The sequence below is a fragment of the Hippoglossus hippoglossus genome, chromosome 4, assembly GCF_009819705.1.
Source record: "Hippoglossus hippoglossus isolate fHipHip1 chromosome 4, fHipHip1.pri, whole genome shotgun sequence".
In the NCBI taxonomy this organism is placed as follows: domain Eukaryota; kingdom Metazoa; phylum Chordata; class Actinopteri; order Pleuronectiformes; family Pleuronectidae; genus Hippoglossus; species Hippoglossus hippoglossus.
The window spans coordinates 4,779,571-4,792,785 of record NC_047154.1 but is presented as its reverse complement, the minus strand read 5'-3'; the positions used below and the strand labels follow the sequence as shown (position 1 = coordinate 4,792,785).

At 39.6% G+C, this 13,215-nt stretch overlaps 1 protein-coding gene across 13 annotated transcripts in view; it reads right to left on the bottom strand.

Annotated features, from left to right (window-relative positions):
• The window catches only part of kif1aa (kinesin family member 1Aa), a 42,592-nt gene that overhangs the window by 24,432 nt on the left and 4,945 nt on the right, over positions 1-13,215 (bottom strand). For 5 of the 13 annotated variants that reach the window (XM_034582524.1, XM_034582530.1, XM_034582529.1 and 2 more), the window contains exons 3-17: positions 8,248-8,321; positions 7,930-8,112; positions 7,752-7,817; positions 7,479-7,657; positions 6,660-6,771; positions 6,311-6,388; positions 6,098-6,160; positions 5,985-6,002; positions 5,781-5,859; positions 5,213-5,291; positions 4,862-5,004; positions 2,161-2,294; positions 1,401-1,480; positions 1,054-1,129; positions 349-428 (exon numbers count right to left, since the gene is read on the bottom strand). In XM_034582524.1, the coding sequence (XP_034438415.1) occupies positions 349-428; positions 1,054-1,129; positions 1,401-1,480; positions 2,161-2,294; positions 4,862-5,004; positions 5,213-5,291; positions 5,781-5,859; positions 5,985-6,002; positions 6,098-6,160; positions 6,311-6,388; positions 6,660-6,771; positions 7,479-7,657; positions 7,752-7,817; positions 7,930-8,112; positions 8,248-8,321 (1,444 nt within the window). Of the gene's footprint in view, positions 1-348; positions 429-1,053; positions 1,130-1,400; positions 1,481-2,160; positions 2,364-3,946; positions 3,986-4,861; positions 5,005-5,212; positions 5,292-5,780; positions 5,860-5,984; positions 6,003-6,097; positions 6,161-6,310; positions 6,389-6,659; positions 6,772-7,478; positions 7,658-7,751; positions 7,818-7,929; positions 8,113-8,247; positions 8,322-13,215 lie in introns of all 13 variants that reach the window. The other 8 variants (XM_034582516.1, XM_034582518.1, XM_034582519.1 and 5 more) reach the window with 3 other exon arrangements.

Here is a 13,215-nt window from a genome sequence, read left to right as displayed (position 1 = left end):
AGGTCAAAATCGCCGCCAGATCATTTTGATGATTAGATTATTTTCATTGCACCACATCGAACTGAGACTGACAGCTGCAGGTGCTGATCTCCGTTATGTCACAGAATCACTTCCTCTTCAGCGTTTTGTCTTCAAAGTAAAAGCACAAAGTTGTTTTTTTGTTGTCATATTGAGCTGAGTCACAGAACTCATTTTGATAAGTGGTGAACTTCAAGACTAATGACAAGGAATAATTCTGTAGTAGCTTCAGAGCTTTAACACAGGACAAGAGAACAGCCCATTTCAAACAGGCAGGTTTAGAGCAGGCACTGCACTAGTTACCCTAATAAAACACAGTAAAATACCAACCTGGTGATCCCGTCTTTGATGTAGTAAAGCAGGCACTCAGACATCAGCGGATCCTCATTGAGGTTCACCAAATGAGGGGTCTGACACAGAACAAGAAATAATTTACTCACTGTAGAAATGGTAAATAACATTCAGTATGTAAATAATTTATAATCCGTATGTTATTTACAATGTAACATATGTACACTGTGCAGAAAGAGGGCAGAAAAGCCATCTCTCCCAGTAAAAAATCAATATCAGTTAAAACCATGCAGTCAGAGTCACTCCCTACAGCTTCACAGCATGGGTGTTTAATGGAGTCTCAGCCAGATGTTATAGGGCTGAAGGCAAACAGCCATAAATCACCGAAATGGGGGGACTGCCATTATCTTTTCCCCCATGTTTACACCCATTGCTGCCTTCAGTGCAGTTAGGGAGTGTTTGAAGAGAGAAATGAAGTAGATTTAACGCTTAATGAAAAGTAGAAGCCCTTGTCTCATCTGTCTTGGCGGGGCTCCTATTGAAGTCAGAGCACTCAGAGGAGAAGCTTTGAACACATCCCAGCTACAAACCTCGTTGGGGGAAAACAGCCCCACTGTGTCGATAAATACAGGCTGGGGCATTCTAGGGCTATTGGACGGCTTTGGGGTAAATAAACAATGATTTTAGTCAATCACTTAAATAATAATAAAAAGATCACAGAGGAGTTTTGGAAGTGACTCCTACCTTCTTAGGGGAGAACACACCAACCGTTCCGCCATCTTCTCGCATTGCCACACCCATTTCTGCCAACAAGGCTTCTCTGTGGATGAAGGGTAAATGTTTTATACATAAGAGAAATAAAATTGATAATTGAATTCTATTATATTTCCTTCAAGATTCTCAAGTTATCTGACACACAGACTAGACATGTCCTTGTTTTTCACAATACCAGATTATTTCTTTCCTGTTGTCTCTCTGTCTTCATGAATTATCTTTTTTTCACGTTATATTCATTGGTTTTGGTGAATATTCATTTCTAAGACAGTAACACATTATCAACAGTGATTTTGCTAATAAAATAAAGAATTAACCTTTCCATTCTGATGGCCTCTGTTCGGCGAAGTTTCTCTTCCCAAGTTTCATTGAGTTCAGCAATGATTTTCTCGGTTTCCTGATGTTTCAAAAGACAGTGGTGAATAAAGTCGTTTCAAGTAAAAGGGGTGTTGTATATTTCTTGGTCAAAAAATCCAGTGGGAAGCCCAGAGCCAATTATGGAAACAAGCATTGTTTGTAAGACAAAGATGGATATAGCTTCAATATTAACAACAATTCAGTGAGCAAAGTGTGTGTAGATTCTCAGTGATCCAGGTCAAGGTATTTTCAGGAGTTGTACTTGGTTGGATGTAGACAACTCAAGCAAGTCCATTCACCCATGTACAGCAATGTAAAACTCCTAAAGTCATCAGGGAGCCACACCAGTCTTTCACTAGCATGAACACATGCACTGGAGTTTATTTTGAGTAAATCCCACATACACTGTCCTTCTGCTTTAAAAACTCAGTGAAACAACAAATCTGTGGATTAAAAATAGGCCCCAACAAATGAAATCCTTTTTTTTTTATAGCTTTTTTCAATAATGACACATTAAAGAGGGGAGCTTCTGAGTTTGGGGTTTATGGTGCTGACTATGAACTTGCTACTGAGACAGTTGCAGTTACAAAAGCTTGGTGAATGACACTGGAAAAAGACAATATGCAAACAAATAAAACACTTGAAATGCCCAATATGTCAATGGAGAGCAACACACTGTTTCAGAGCAGAGTGTGTTTGAGTGTGTTATCTAGTGTTCACCTTCAGCCTCTCGATGGCCTCCTCGCTGCCTGGGCTGAACATGATGCGGTCGTGCAGACTGGCAATGGATCCAGCACGGCTGGACAAGGCTGAGAGAGTCGGAGAGGGACTCATCCCCGTCATGGCATTGGTCACTGTGGAGAGATCATCCCTTTGATTCACAGCAGGGCCTTTATTGTTATTGTTCTTGTGATCGGATACGTCTGTCGGCAGGGGCGGAGGTGTGTACAGGAAGTGGGGTGGGGATAATCGATATTGGAGGGATAAAGAGATGGAGAGAGGCCGACAGGTAAGGAAGTAAAAAGAAGGGAGAGCAGAAGAAAGGACAAAAAGGAAAGAAGATATGTCGCTTAAAACAAATCTAATTCACAGAGAGAAATTGTAACTGCTAGCGTACAAGCAAGGGCAGCGCCAGTGGAAAGCCACACGCAAAGACGACCAACTTAAAAGATGCAACAAGGAGGCCATCCAGCCATGACCAAAGAAAATGCAGCTATTGTACGACAACATCAAGCAGAGCATCAAATGCAGGATCATTCAAAAACAAGAAATGCAAAAAGGTCATATATGTATATAAATACTGTTCATCTGCCATTTGAGATAAAAAAAAATCTAATATGAGACCAAGATTCACTTGCTCATTTCCAATCAAGCATCTTAAATAAAATTAGTCATCGGTATGGAAAATAAAGTGCGCAAGCCCGTGTGCAGGGACACAATGACTCATTCGTAATAGGGTTGGGTTTCCTGCAGAGAACATTGGGAAGCCAGAACTCCCAATTAAGATTATTATCTCAAAGCAGCGAGATGCACTTGATGCTCAGTGTGCTTCTCTAAAATCAGCCACATCAGACAAATTACTGAAGGCACAAATCCATTTCTCTGCCAGTGAACCATACACAGTGATGAGTTTGTTCACATTTACTAATCATCGTTAGTATGTGTTTCATAATGTTCCCTGTTTTATGTTCACTGTCTTATCGTAGCCTTGTTGCGGCACCTCGAAGGCCTGCGATAGATTCTACAAAATATCAACCCTGCTGCTGCTGCTATGGCAACGCAGAGCAATAGATTGGGAAACTGTATCACACCCATCCATCTGGACAGGCTGCTGCCCGCCAAGATGGATCACACAATATCGCCTTCGCAGTGCAGTTAATGAAGTCGTGTGCTATGGAAAGACAGTAAAAATGTATGGCTTAATATGACATGACGACCTCACAGATCCAACATTATGCAAGTGATGATGCTCTGTCTGTGACTGAAGACTGCATTATCATCCTATGTTAACTGCACACTCGCAGCCCCTTTATGGCTGCCAACAGGAGGCGACAGAGCCAGACAGAGCCTGCCAGGGGAACAGGAGGCTGCAGTCTCTACATCAGGGAAATTAAAGATGAAGGGGATGGAACGTTTCTCGTTATACTGTACACAACCTTCCATGTTGTGTTCTATTTTATGCTTTATAAAGAGTTAAGCTCTGTCCCATCACAGCTTGGAGGCCATGCACAAATCTCTACAGCACAGTGACAAGACATATGAGGACCTTAAGATTAGAGCGAAATTATAAAGTCTGTTTATCAACCTTAGACCTGTATGATGTGATATATACTGCTTTACTGCTTGTGTTTCATTGTAAATGGCCTAAAACATTCTGCTCTATTCCTTCCTCATATTGTGGCACTGCAGAGAACACAGAAAAACTACTATTATAGTGTCACAGTAAGCGCTGATGATGCTAAGCTGCCGCACGAGCAAAAGCAAGAGTCAGAGCCAGAAAACATACATTTCAAACCCTCTATCGCAGGACCAGGCCCTGGATATTCTGGGAGAAGAGAGAGAGAGAGAGAGATAGAGAGAGAGAGAGAGAGAGAGAGAGAGAGAGAGAGAGAGAGAGAGAGAGAGAGAGAGAGAGAGAGAGAGAGAGAGAGAGAGAGAAAGCGTAACACCTTTAGATGAAAATTATCATTTATTTAAACATTCTCTTATTATTTGATGAAGACCAGAGCTGTGCAGTCAGTATAAATAAATATCTATTTGGCTTCAAGGCTCTCAGTGCATATAACACATTTTCATTTTGTGATCTCTTCTCGCATGTTTGTTTAAACTTTAAAGCTGTGTCCCGTGACAACATGAAACAAAATGTCTCCTTCTAAGTGCCATTCTAGAATTGGTATGTGACCCATCCTGTCAGTGTCACAGAATGAAACGAGTGGGATGTTCCGTCCATTTGAACTATTGTTGTTTCAGTTTAACTCCATCTAAAGCATACGGCAGAGCCGGTGGAGCTATTACATGGCTGAATGCACAGAAGTAGAGCCTGAAGATGTGTATGTTTTTTTCAGCCTTTTAAACATCAAAGTCTGTGAGCTTGTCTTACCAGCTCCAGAAACCGAGCAAACAATTTCTATTCTAATCTGCTCATCTCCATGTTTGTCTTCCCACTGATGTATTTTGGCACTGGTTCTTATTTTGTTTCATGTTCTATCTGAACACATCTGAGCACCTACACATTGTTTGTGAGCACAGGGACAATACATGTGCAGGTTGTGAGGGGAAGTGTTAAGGTTGATTTGAGGTTTTATCATTGAGAGGAATGTGCCCGCTTAGAAAAGAGGTTTGGAACCACTGCAATCAGTTTGAAATTGATCTTGAGACAACACCAATGACCTCGTGATGATTCCAATAAACGATTCCTTACTATCAATGATGTCACCCAGGCCCTGGGAAAAGAGGAGATCTTTCAGACGAGACACCTCCTCCTTCAGCTCGCGCACCAATCTGTTGCTGGGATCCTCATTGATGACGGCGTTGCAGCGAATCTGTTTGGCGCGGTCTGCGTACCTGTGTGTATGAGGGAAGCATCACTGAGCGACATAGTGCACATTCACACTGCAGCTGCATCTGGTGAAAGGTGTTTGACGTGTGAAAAAAATGCAAGCTGCTGTAGAAAACGTGTATTATGTAACACTTTGCCCTTCAAAGCCACATTCATCAGCTGTGTGGGAGGGAGCAGATGCAGCAGAGAAGATGTTTGGTGTCTGTGTCCTACCTGAGCGTGCTGAGCGTCTCGTCGTAGTTGATGTCAGCTGGACTCAGAGCAGCAACCATCGCAGTACGAGAATTACCCCCTGACACAACACAGAATCATCAAAATATTAGCATGTCACAGAGAGATTATAGCTGTCTCAATTAAGGAGTTCTAAGGCTGCAACTAGACTGTCCCATTTTGAAAGTTCCTTCAAATGTGTCCCTCCCTCAGCGAGATATGAAGACTCTAAGGGGTGGATCCTTACCAGTCCAACCTATCCAAAGATTCATTGCGCTTCAGACGAACCGTTTATTTAAAGAGGCAATGGTGCCAACAAGTCCATTGAGTATCAGGCTTCAACTCAACTAAAAAAGCTAACGGTACGCATGTTAAAAAACCAAGGAGCATTATAACTTTCTTATCGTGTCCAACTTCAGCTCTGTTGCTAGGCAACAGCAATAAGGGCGGGACGAGCTGGTGACGCAAATCATGTAAATCCTCTATAAACCAGAGCGACTCGTTTTGATTCTGCCTTTGAGGTCTATGTGGCCCACAGGGAGGCGGTCTTCTTTGTATATTGTGATCTTACCTAAGTTTTCTCTCAGCAGCCAGGTCAAAACTGAATCTCTGTAGGGGATGAAGCTTTCAACTTTTTTCTTCTTTTTATTCTGTAAATTAAATCAAAACATATTAAAATCTAAATCTATTTGTGAATTAACACATTCAAATCTAAATCTTTTTATTAGTATACAGAAGGGAAAACAATGCATTCAACATAATTTATACAAATTACCTTATTTGGCCCAGTGTCCTAAAATGAAGTAGAAATAGAAATAAAGTTAACTATTTATCCTATATAATATCTGCTTTATCTTACAATGTCTAATACATAGATAGCATACATACCTCTGCCAAAGCAGAGATGACTTTTCCTAGTGTAGTGAGAGATTTGTTGATATTTGCTCCTTCCTGTGATTGAGCAAAAGAAAAAGAGAATGATATTTACATTATAGATATACCAAAAAACCTTTCAGGATTTAATTATATTTGTTTTCCATATAGGAAAGTAAATGTGAGAGGTTTCGAGTGTGTAAAATGCAGAGGAGAAAATATTTTCACCTTCAGCCTCGTCCCTGTGGCTCCAGTAGAATCTGCTCTCTCACTGCCGGCCAAATCCACCAAACTTATTTTGCTGACCTACAACAGAAATCCCAAAGCCCAAATTTATAAAAATGCAACACAATAACTCACAATGAAAAATGCTAAAGCTGTTCATCTTAGTTGCAGAGGCAGGTCTCATTAAAAAAAGAGCTTTACAGTGTTTCCTTATCATGATGACCTTCAAGCGATCATTGATTTCCAATTTGCGACAAGATTTAATTCATTGCAATCAATCGGCTTATAGATAAGCAGTGGTAACAGATCGATGTTAAACAGTTTCACAAAGGATGTGATTAATCTTCTCTACCTTCTCAGAGGTGTTGTCCGTCCCAGCATCGAGGCGTTTCTGAGTGAAGATGATGTTAAAGACGGCGTGAGAGCGGCTGCTTGTCTCGTTCATGTTGGTGGCTGCCACAGTCCTGTACAGTGAACACATTTTTATCAGATAATGTGACATGCTGTTTGTTTGCCTCATATTTACCCAACAAGGAGGATCTTGTCATGTATGTGCAAAATGACCAGTCTTTAATATTAGTACAGAAAATACATGATAAATATAAAACAAAATTTAAATACTATTAAAAGTGAATAAGGTTGAATTGAAATAATGAAATTAGCTGAATCAGTGTATTTCAAAAAGTCCGAAATTTTGCACAACGATTACTTCTTCCCCTTCATCAGAAATGTATTTGATTAATTTGCTACAACAAATTTATAGATATTCAGATTAGTCATAATAATAATAATAATAATAACTTGGATTTATATACTGTAATTTAATAAAAGGAAACACGCTTTTTAATGTACTTTCTTCTGTGTTTTAACCATTTCTCTTCTTATAGTGTTGTCTTTGTAATTTGCGATGAAAAGTGCTCCATAAATACAGATATTATTATTATTAATCGTAGAAACGTTAGCTGGGGCTAGTTACACTAGTGGTCAAAAGACTTTGTGAACAGGTCGGTTGGGACATAGCAGACGCCGGGAGAGAGTTCCAGAGGGTGGGGGCTGCCACCATAGGTTTTCAGGCTAGTACGGACTGTAGGTTCTGGTAAGGAATGTAGCTTGACAGCCAATAACTAAATATGGGTTGCTTGTTGATAAAAAACTGAGTGAGCTCCATCACCTGGCTTTGTTGCCAGAGTCCATCAGGTCCTGGATGTCGTTGTAGGAGGTGACAGCCAGCTTGGACAGGTCCTCCACGTAGGGTCCCATCAGAGGATGCTCTCTTACACGCAGGTGCCCTTTGTTTTTGGGGTTCAGCAGGTCTCGCACACGCTCACAGTAGATTTCCATGTAGCTCACCTGTACAGACACATAATGTTAACCTGGAAGTATGACATGTGATGACTTCAGGTTTACTATAGATACAGGGGAAAGAGGTGACACCTGTCCTTACCTCCACAGAGTAGGACATGCTGTTGTCTGTATTGTAATTGATCTTATTGAAAAGATCTTCACACAGCTGGAAGAGAGAACATAATGTTATTTCCAAAACTGTATCATCTGAGGAAAATTCAGAAGTATCTTTCATTCAACTCATTATCAGTGCTGGTCATGTGATTACAAAACTCTACCAAAGGAATTATTCCTTGTTGATCCTTGACATCCTGTTTCCCCATCATGGTGTAGGACTTGCCAGAACCCGTCTGACCGTATGCAAAGATGCAGACGTTGTAACCCTCGAAGGCGTGTAGCAACATTTCCTCCCCAATGTCTCTGTACACTTGCACCTGAGAGGCATAATTGACGTCCTCGGGCTGTGGACAGAGATCGATAATCACCATTGTAAATCTTGGAATTCCATTGTAAACCAGACACAAAGTGATCCACAGTAAAACAAATGTGTGTGTTTGTTTTTGTGGAGGCATGTGTGTGGGTGCAGGAATAGTTACCCCGGTGTGGGACCAGTAGGAGTAATCAAAGTTGAAGCTCTTGTTGTCTTTGGCCTGCTTGGGGTTGGCGATGGCTGAAAGACAGGACAAGGAACATGGGGTCAGTGGGAGAGCCCCACACGTAGAACTGTAGCTGAGCTGGGTCGGTGTCATGTTGTGCTAAAAGAGCTGAAAAGGCCTTTGTCGCCTCTTTCTTCTGTAAAAATACTCGTCTTTAGCATCTAGGACTGCTTTGGAGAAGCACATTATGGCTAATATTTATCTTTCATTATGGGTTTATATTGCATGTTTACTTACTGTTGTACTGATGCTTCTTATTTCACTAGCGACATGGCAAGTTTCTCCCTTTGTGGGACAAATAATCTTTAATCCAATTCTATCTTATCTTCTTAATGCAAGAAAGCCAAGAAAACATTTTCTTCACTGAGTGCAGTAACATGGAATCCAATCATTTTATGCTGGTGTGAAATTAAAAATCAAGAATTCTGAATCTGTTTACACATTAAAGACATTCTATTTAACAAGCTCAAACCAGCCTCAACCTACAAGGAAATACAAACAGTGACATTTTTCTGAATAGAGATGACATGACAACATAATTTCCTTTCATCTTTTGGACTTAAATTGTGAATCTAACTCTCAACATCTAAACTTGCAAATGCATGTACAGCTGAGATGCAGGTGGCTGTGTGAGGCTGTAGCACTCACAGAAAACTAAATTGTTGGTTAAAAATCCATCCTTACTTCCGGCTTTCAATTGTAAAGTTTAGCCTAATGGTGGTGCATCGTGAAAAACGCCATGTTGTTTCCAACCAGGATACTGTAGCACAGTGGCCATTTTAGGACAGCTCCGACTCAGCTTGTCAGGCTCATCTTTCAACAGTGGAAGCACGAAACATCCACCAGCCTTCAGCTGCACGTACTCAGGCTCAGTTATTCTCTTTAATCTTTTAATATTCCTTTTTAAGCTCTAGGTGTTCCTGTGTTCATCACCTGTACTGTCAATCAAAGGTGTCAAAATGAGTCAAATCTACTCACAAATAAAAACTTTTCCCAATAAATAGTTAAACTTTCTGTCACACAGATTCAAAGCCTACACTATGACAGTGTGATCTGGTAGACTTAGATACCCAGGATGACCAGTGATAACTCAAAAAAAGTATTTGCAAATATATTCAATTCAATTTTCAATGCAATTGTATTAGTCTATCGCCAGATCATAACATAATGATGCCTATAGATATTAGAACTAACTCACTTAATACATCTTTGTCTGTGCTGTGACCCTGTACAAATGAATTTGAGGTACCTATTCATATGATGATGACACATCTTTGTCTGGTTCATCTGTTACCTGTTACTGTCATTGTATTTAAGAGCTTTCAGGCTTCTTACTTAAGAGTAGCTGATGCTAATAAAGCTGTATTAATACAGTGTTAGCATCTGGAAATGTAACAGTTATCATTATTTTCAACACATAACCTAAAAGAAAACACATGTCGTGTTGAAGAATACATTTTTTGTTTTAGAACTTTTTTCTGGTCAAGATGTTTAACCTCTGGAATGAGAAGTTTTATCCAACAATAGACATTTGAGCCACACATATTATATCCTTGATGCAGAAACAGTAGAAACGTATTAGAGACAGTAAAAAGATATCTGAGATTTGGGGATTAAAAGTTTTAAATTTACATGAATAAAAGTCATAATGTTATGAGAATAACATTTTTTAAAAGATAAGCAGCTAGGAGAACCTGTGCTCGCCAGAGTTTCACTCCCTCTGGATCCAAAATCTTGAACCAATTCCATTGTTTCTTGAGAAACTACAAAATCCCTTTGAATATCACACAGATGTATCAAACGACCACTGCCAAACATTTCCTCTTCTACAAAAGGCAATTCCATAAAGTCTGCATGTTTTTTTCTTCAGAACAGACTCAGTTACTTGCACAAAAAGTACTAATACTAATAATATTGTAATATTATGACTTAATTCTATAAAATCTCAGATATTGTTTTCCCTTTGAGTGTCCCTAACAGTCGTAGAAACGTCCAACCAGAAATAAAAAGCTTGTGTGATGAGATGTGAGGCCCTACTGTCTGTTTTCATTCTCATCTGCAGAGACATTTAAAAAAATATAGTTTACTCTACATAGTTAAAGATGAGTAATCAGATACATAAATGCAAATTACTCTCTTTTCTAATGCCTCTATTATACTTAAGTACTGAAATCAAAGGCTTGTTATATGAACACTAAAGCACTTGGTGAACACACCCAATATATCTGGTGAGATCTGGTGATGCAAGCTATGAAAATGCTTCCTCCAGGCTCCCAGAGCTCCAGACACTACTTTCTCTGCTAATGCAACTTCGATCGATAACAGAGGAAAAGACCCAGGGCTAAGTACACGCCCGAGTGTACACATGCTTATTTCCTCTTTGCACTGCTACTGTGTTTCCAGCTATGAAATGTAGGCCAGCGAGGTTGAGCCAGGTTTCCAGTTTCAGGCCCATTCCTCATCCATTCCTCCAGGCCCGGTTTACTGGACAGGTCCAGGAATATGAACGTATAGATGCTCCACAGCTTTCACACTGTGCTCTGTGATCTGTGTCTATGTCCTGTATCCAGCACTTAAATACATGAGGTTTGCTGCTAACCACTGCAGCTACAAAATCAATTTCACTAATCAGTTAAGATGTTTTCCACACTGATCACTTCCCCTGCTGTCTTCAGCCACAAATGGCCTTCTACATTAATGTGCCATGACATCACACATAATAAGGAATTCTAGTTAGACCTAAATATTGATTTAGAATCTATCAGCAACCAAGAAATGGTTATTAGCTGTGACTTCGCTCGTCATATTTGTGTCTTGCTGATGGCGTTAACCCTTGTGACTGTTTCCTTTGAACTCTGGTGTTGAAACTTTACATAACAGACACTCGGCACCTGTTGTACCTGATCAATTTCCAAACAATAGACCGTTTCTACAACATGTTATGCCTCTATATAGCATTGTGCATATAAGAGTACTTTAATAAATCTTGATATAGGTCCCTCAAGGTTTTAGCTACCATGTGGTGAAACATCAAAGGGTTTCGTTAGATTTCCTGGTAAATAAAACTGACCGAGTTCAATGAGATCTGAATATAATCCATTAAACAGAATAAAACCATAAAATAAACCAATTTTAAAAGAAGATGTGTACTACTTTATCAAACCTAAACCCTGAAAGAAGAACCTCAGTGGGACAGTAAAACAGAGCAGCATCCTCTCATCGCTTACTCAATTTTGACTGAGCTATGATTCATACAAGAAGAGCCCCCACCCCTGGTTCCGGAAAGAAAAGTCCCTTGCTCTCAGATAAGGTAATTACTTCAGATTGGCAGTTATTGGCAGAGGGTTACCATGGTAGTACTGTTTTTTTAAATTGCACTCAGTAGCAAGGGTGATGCTCTCAGTGGGTCACAGCTTGTGTGTCAGGGTCATATCCACCTGAGGTCAGTTTCAGCTGAGCCTTAAGCACAAAGAGCATCTGCATCATACTCCTCTTTAAAATCTGTCTTCTCTTTTTATGATGGAAACACTTGTCAATAGCTAGGTGCAGAGTTTATAGATGACGTCAAGTCTGGACGCCACGCACGTCACGGAGGCCAAATATAATTAGACAAGTCACGACAGCACCTCTGTCCTCTGATACCACATCCCCAGAGGTGGTAAGGAGTGTGTGCACATATCTGCTATATCCACACTCGTATCAGCATGATGTTGCATTTACTGGCTTCTGCTGGTGAATTTAATTGTAAAGCCCTGACTTATCTTCACAGCAAATGAATCAGACGTATTGAAAAAACAGATCGATGAAGAGTCATTAGATTCTCTTCAAAGGTTTGTGGCTCTGACCTGATTTTAAATGTAAAATTTCAAGCTCATTGTTGAAAAACCTCAAAATACGATTTTTTCTATCAGAGATAAAAAAAAATTCTTTAGGAAGCACGATTAATGGGTCTAAGGACAGAGGGTGTTGTACGCTCTATAGATTTTTGAGGCCCTTGAGGCAAATCTGAGACTTGTGATATTGTGCTATGTAAAGTCATCATGACCTGACTAAAGAAATCAGGGACTATTCACATTTAAGAAGCTTGGACCAGTGAATGTGTTATAAATGTTTGGAATTTTTGTTTACTATTACTTGATGGTTACCAATATACCGGTTAATGGAACAGCAGTGTGTCCTTTACCCTGACATTTATTACTTTTTTCTTCATAATTGAATACATTTTTCTGCAATTTCACATTTTAAATTCCAGATATTAATTACTGTATTTTTTCTAGTTTTATTAGAAAAAAGACAAGACAAGATGAATAGTTATTAATTACAATTACATGACTTATTTCAAAAGGATAATTCAGGATTATTTAAAAGATCTACTGTAAATGGGTATTTTTGAAAAACGTCCTTTATGGAAAACATCCTTCATGAAAAACTTACGTTAACTTATGTTTGACTGCACACTTAATATCAGACTCATATCATACAATATCCAATAATTAATATATTAGAATTTTAAAGATTTACTTTGATGTATCTCTAAATAAACGTATGTCCCGGGGTGGCCCAGATTTTTAATGTACAAACTTTTTTCTTCTCAAACTTCTCAAACTTCATCTCTGCTCATCATTATCACTTTCATGATACCTGGATCTCACATTATTTATCCTTATGGTTGTGGTGATTATCTGCTCTGCTTTGATTTTAGCCATTACTCCATCATATTTTCAGCATCCTATTATGGCACAGTCCATGTTTATCCGTGTCATAGCTGCTGGGTCTTCATAATTGTGACTGAGTGATGCTGGTCAGACTGTTACGGGTGACCTGCCCCAGTCAATAGGAGAGAAAATGTGGCTGTGTCAGCAAGTCGGACAGGGGGGATGTGAACCCACTGACAGAGGCTGCAGGAGA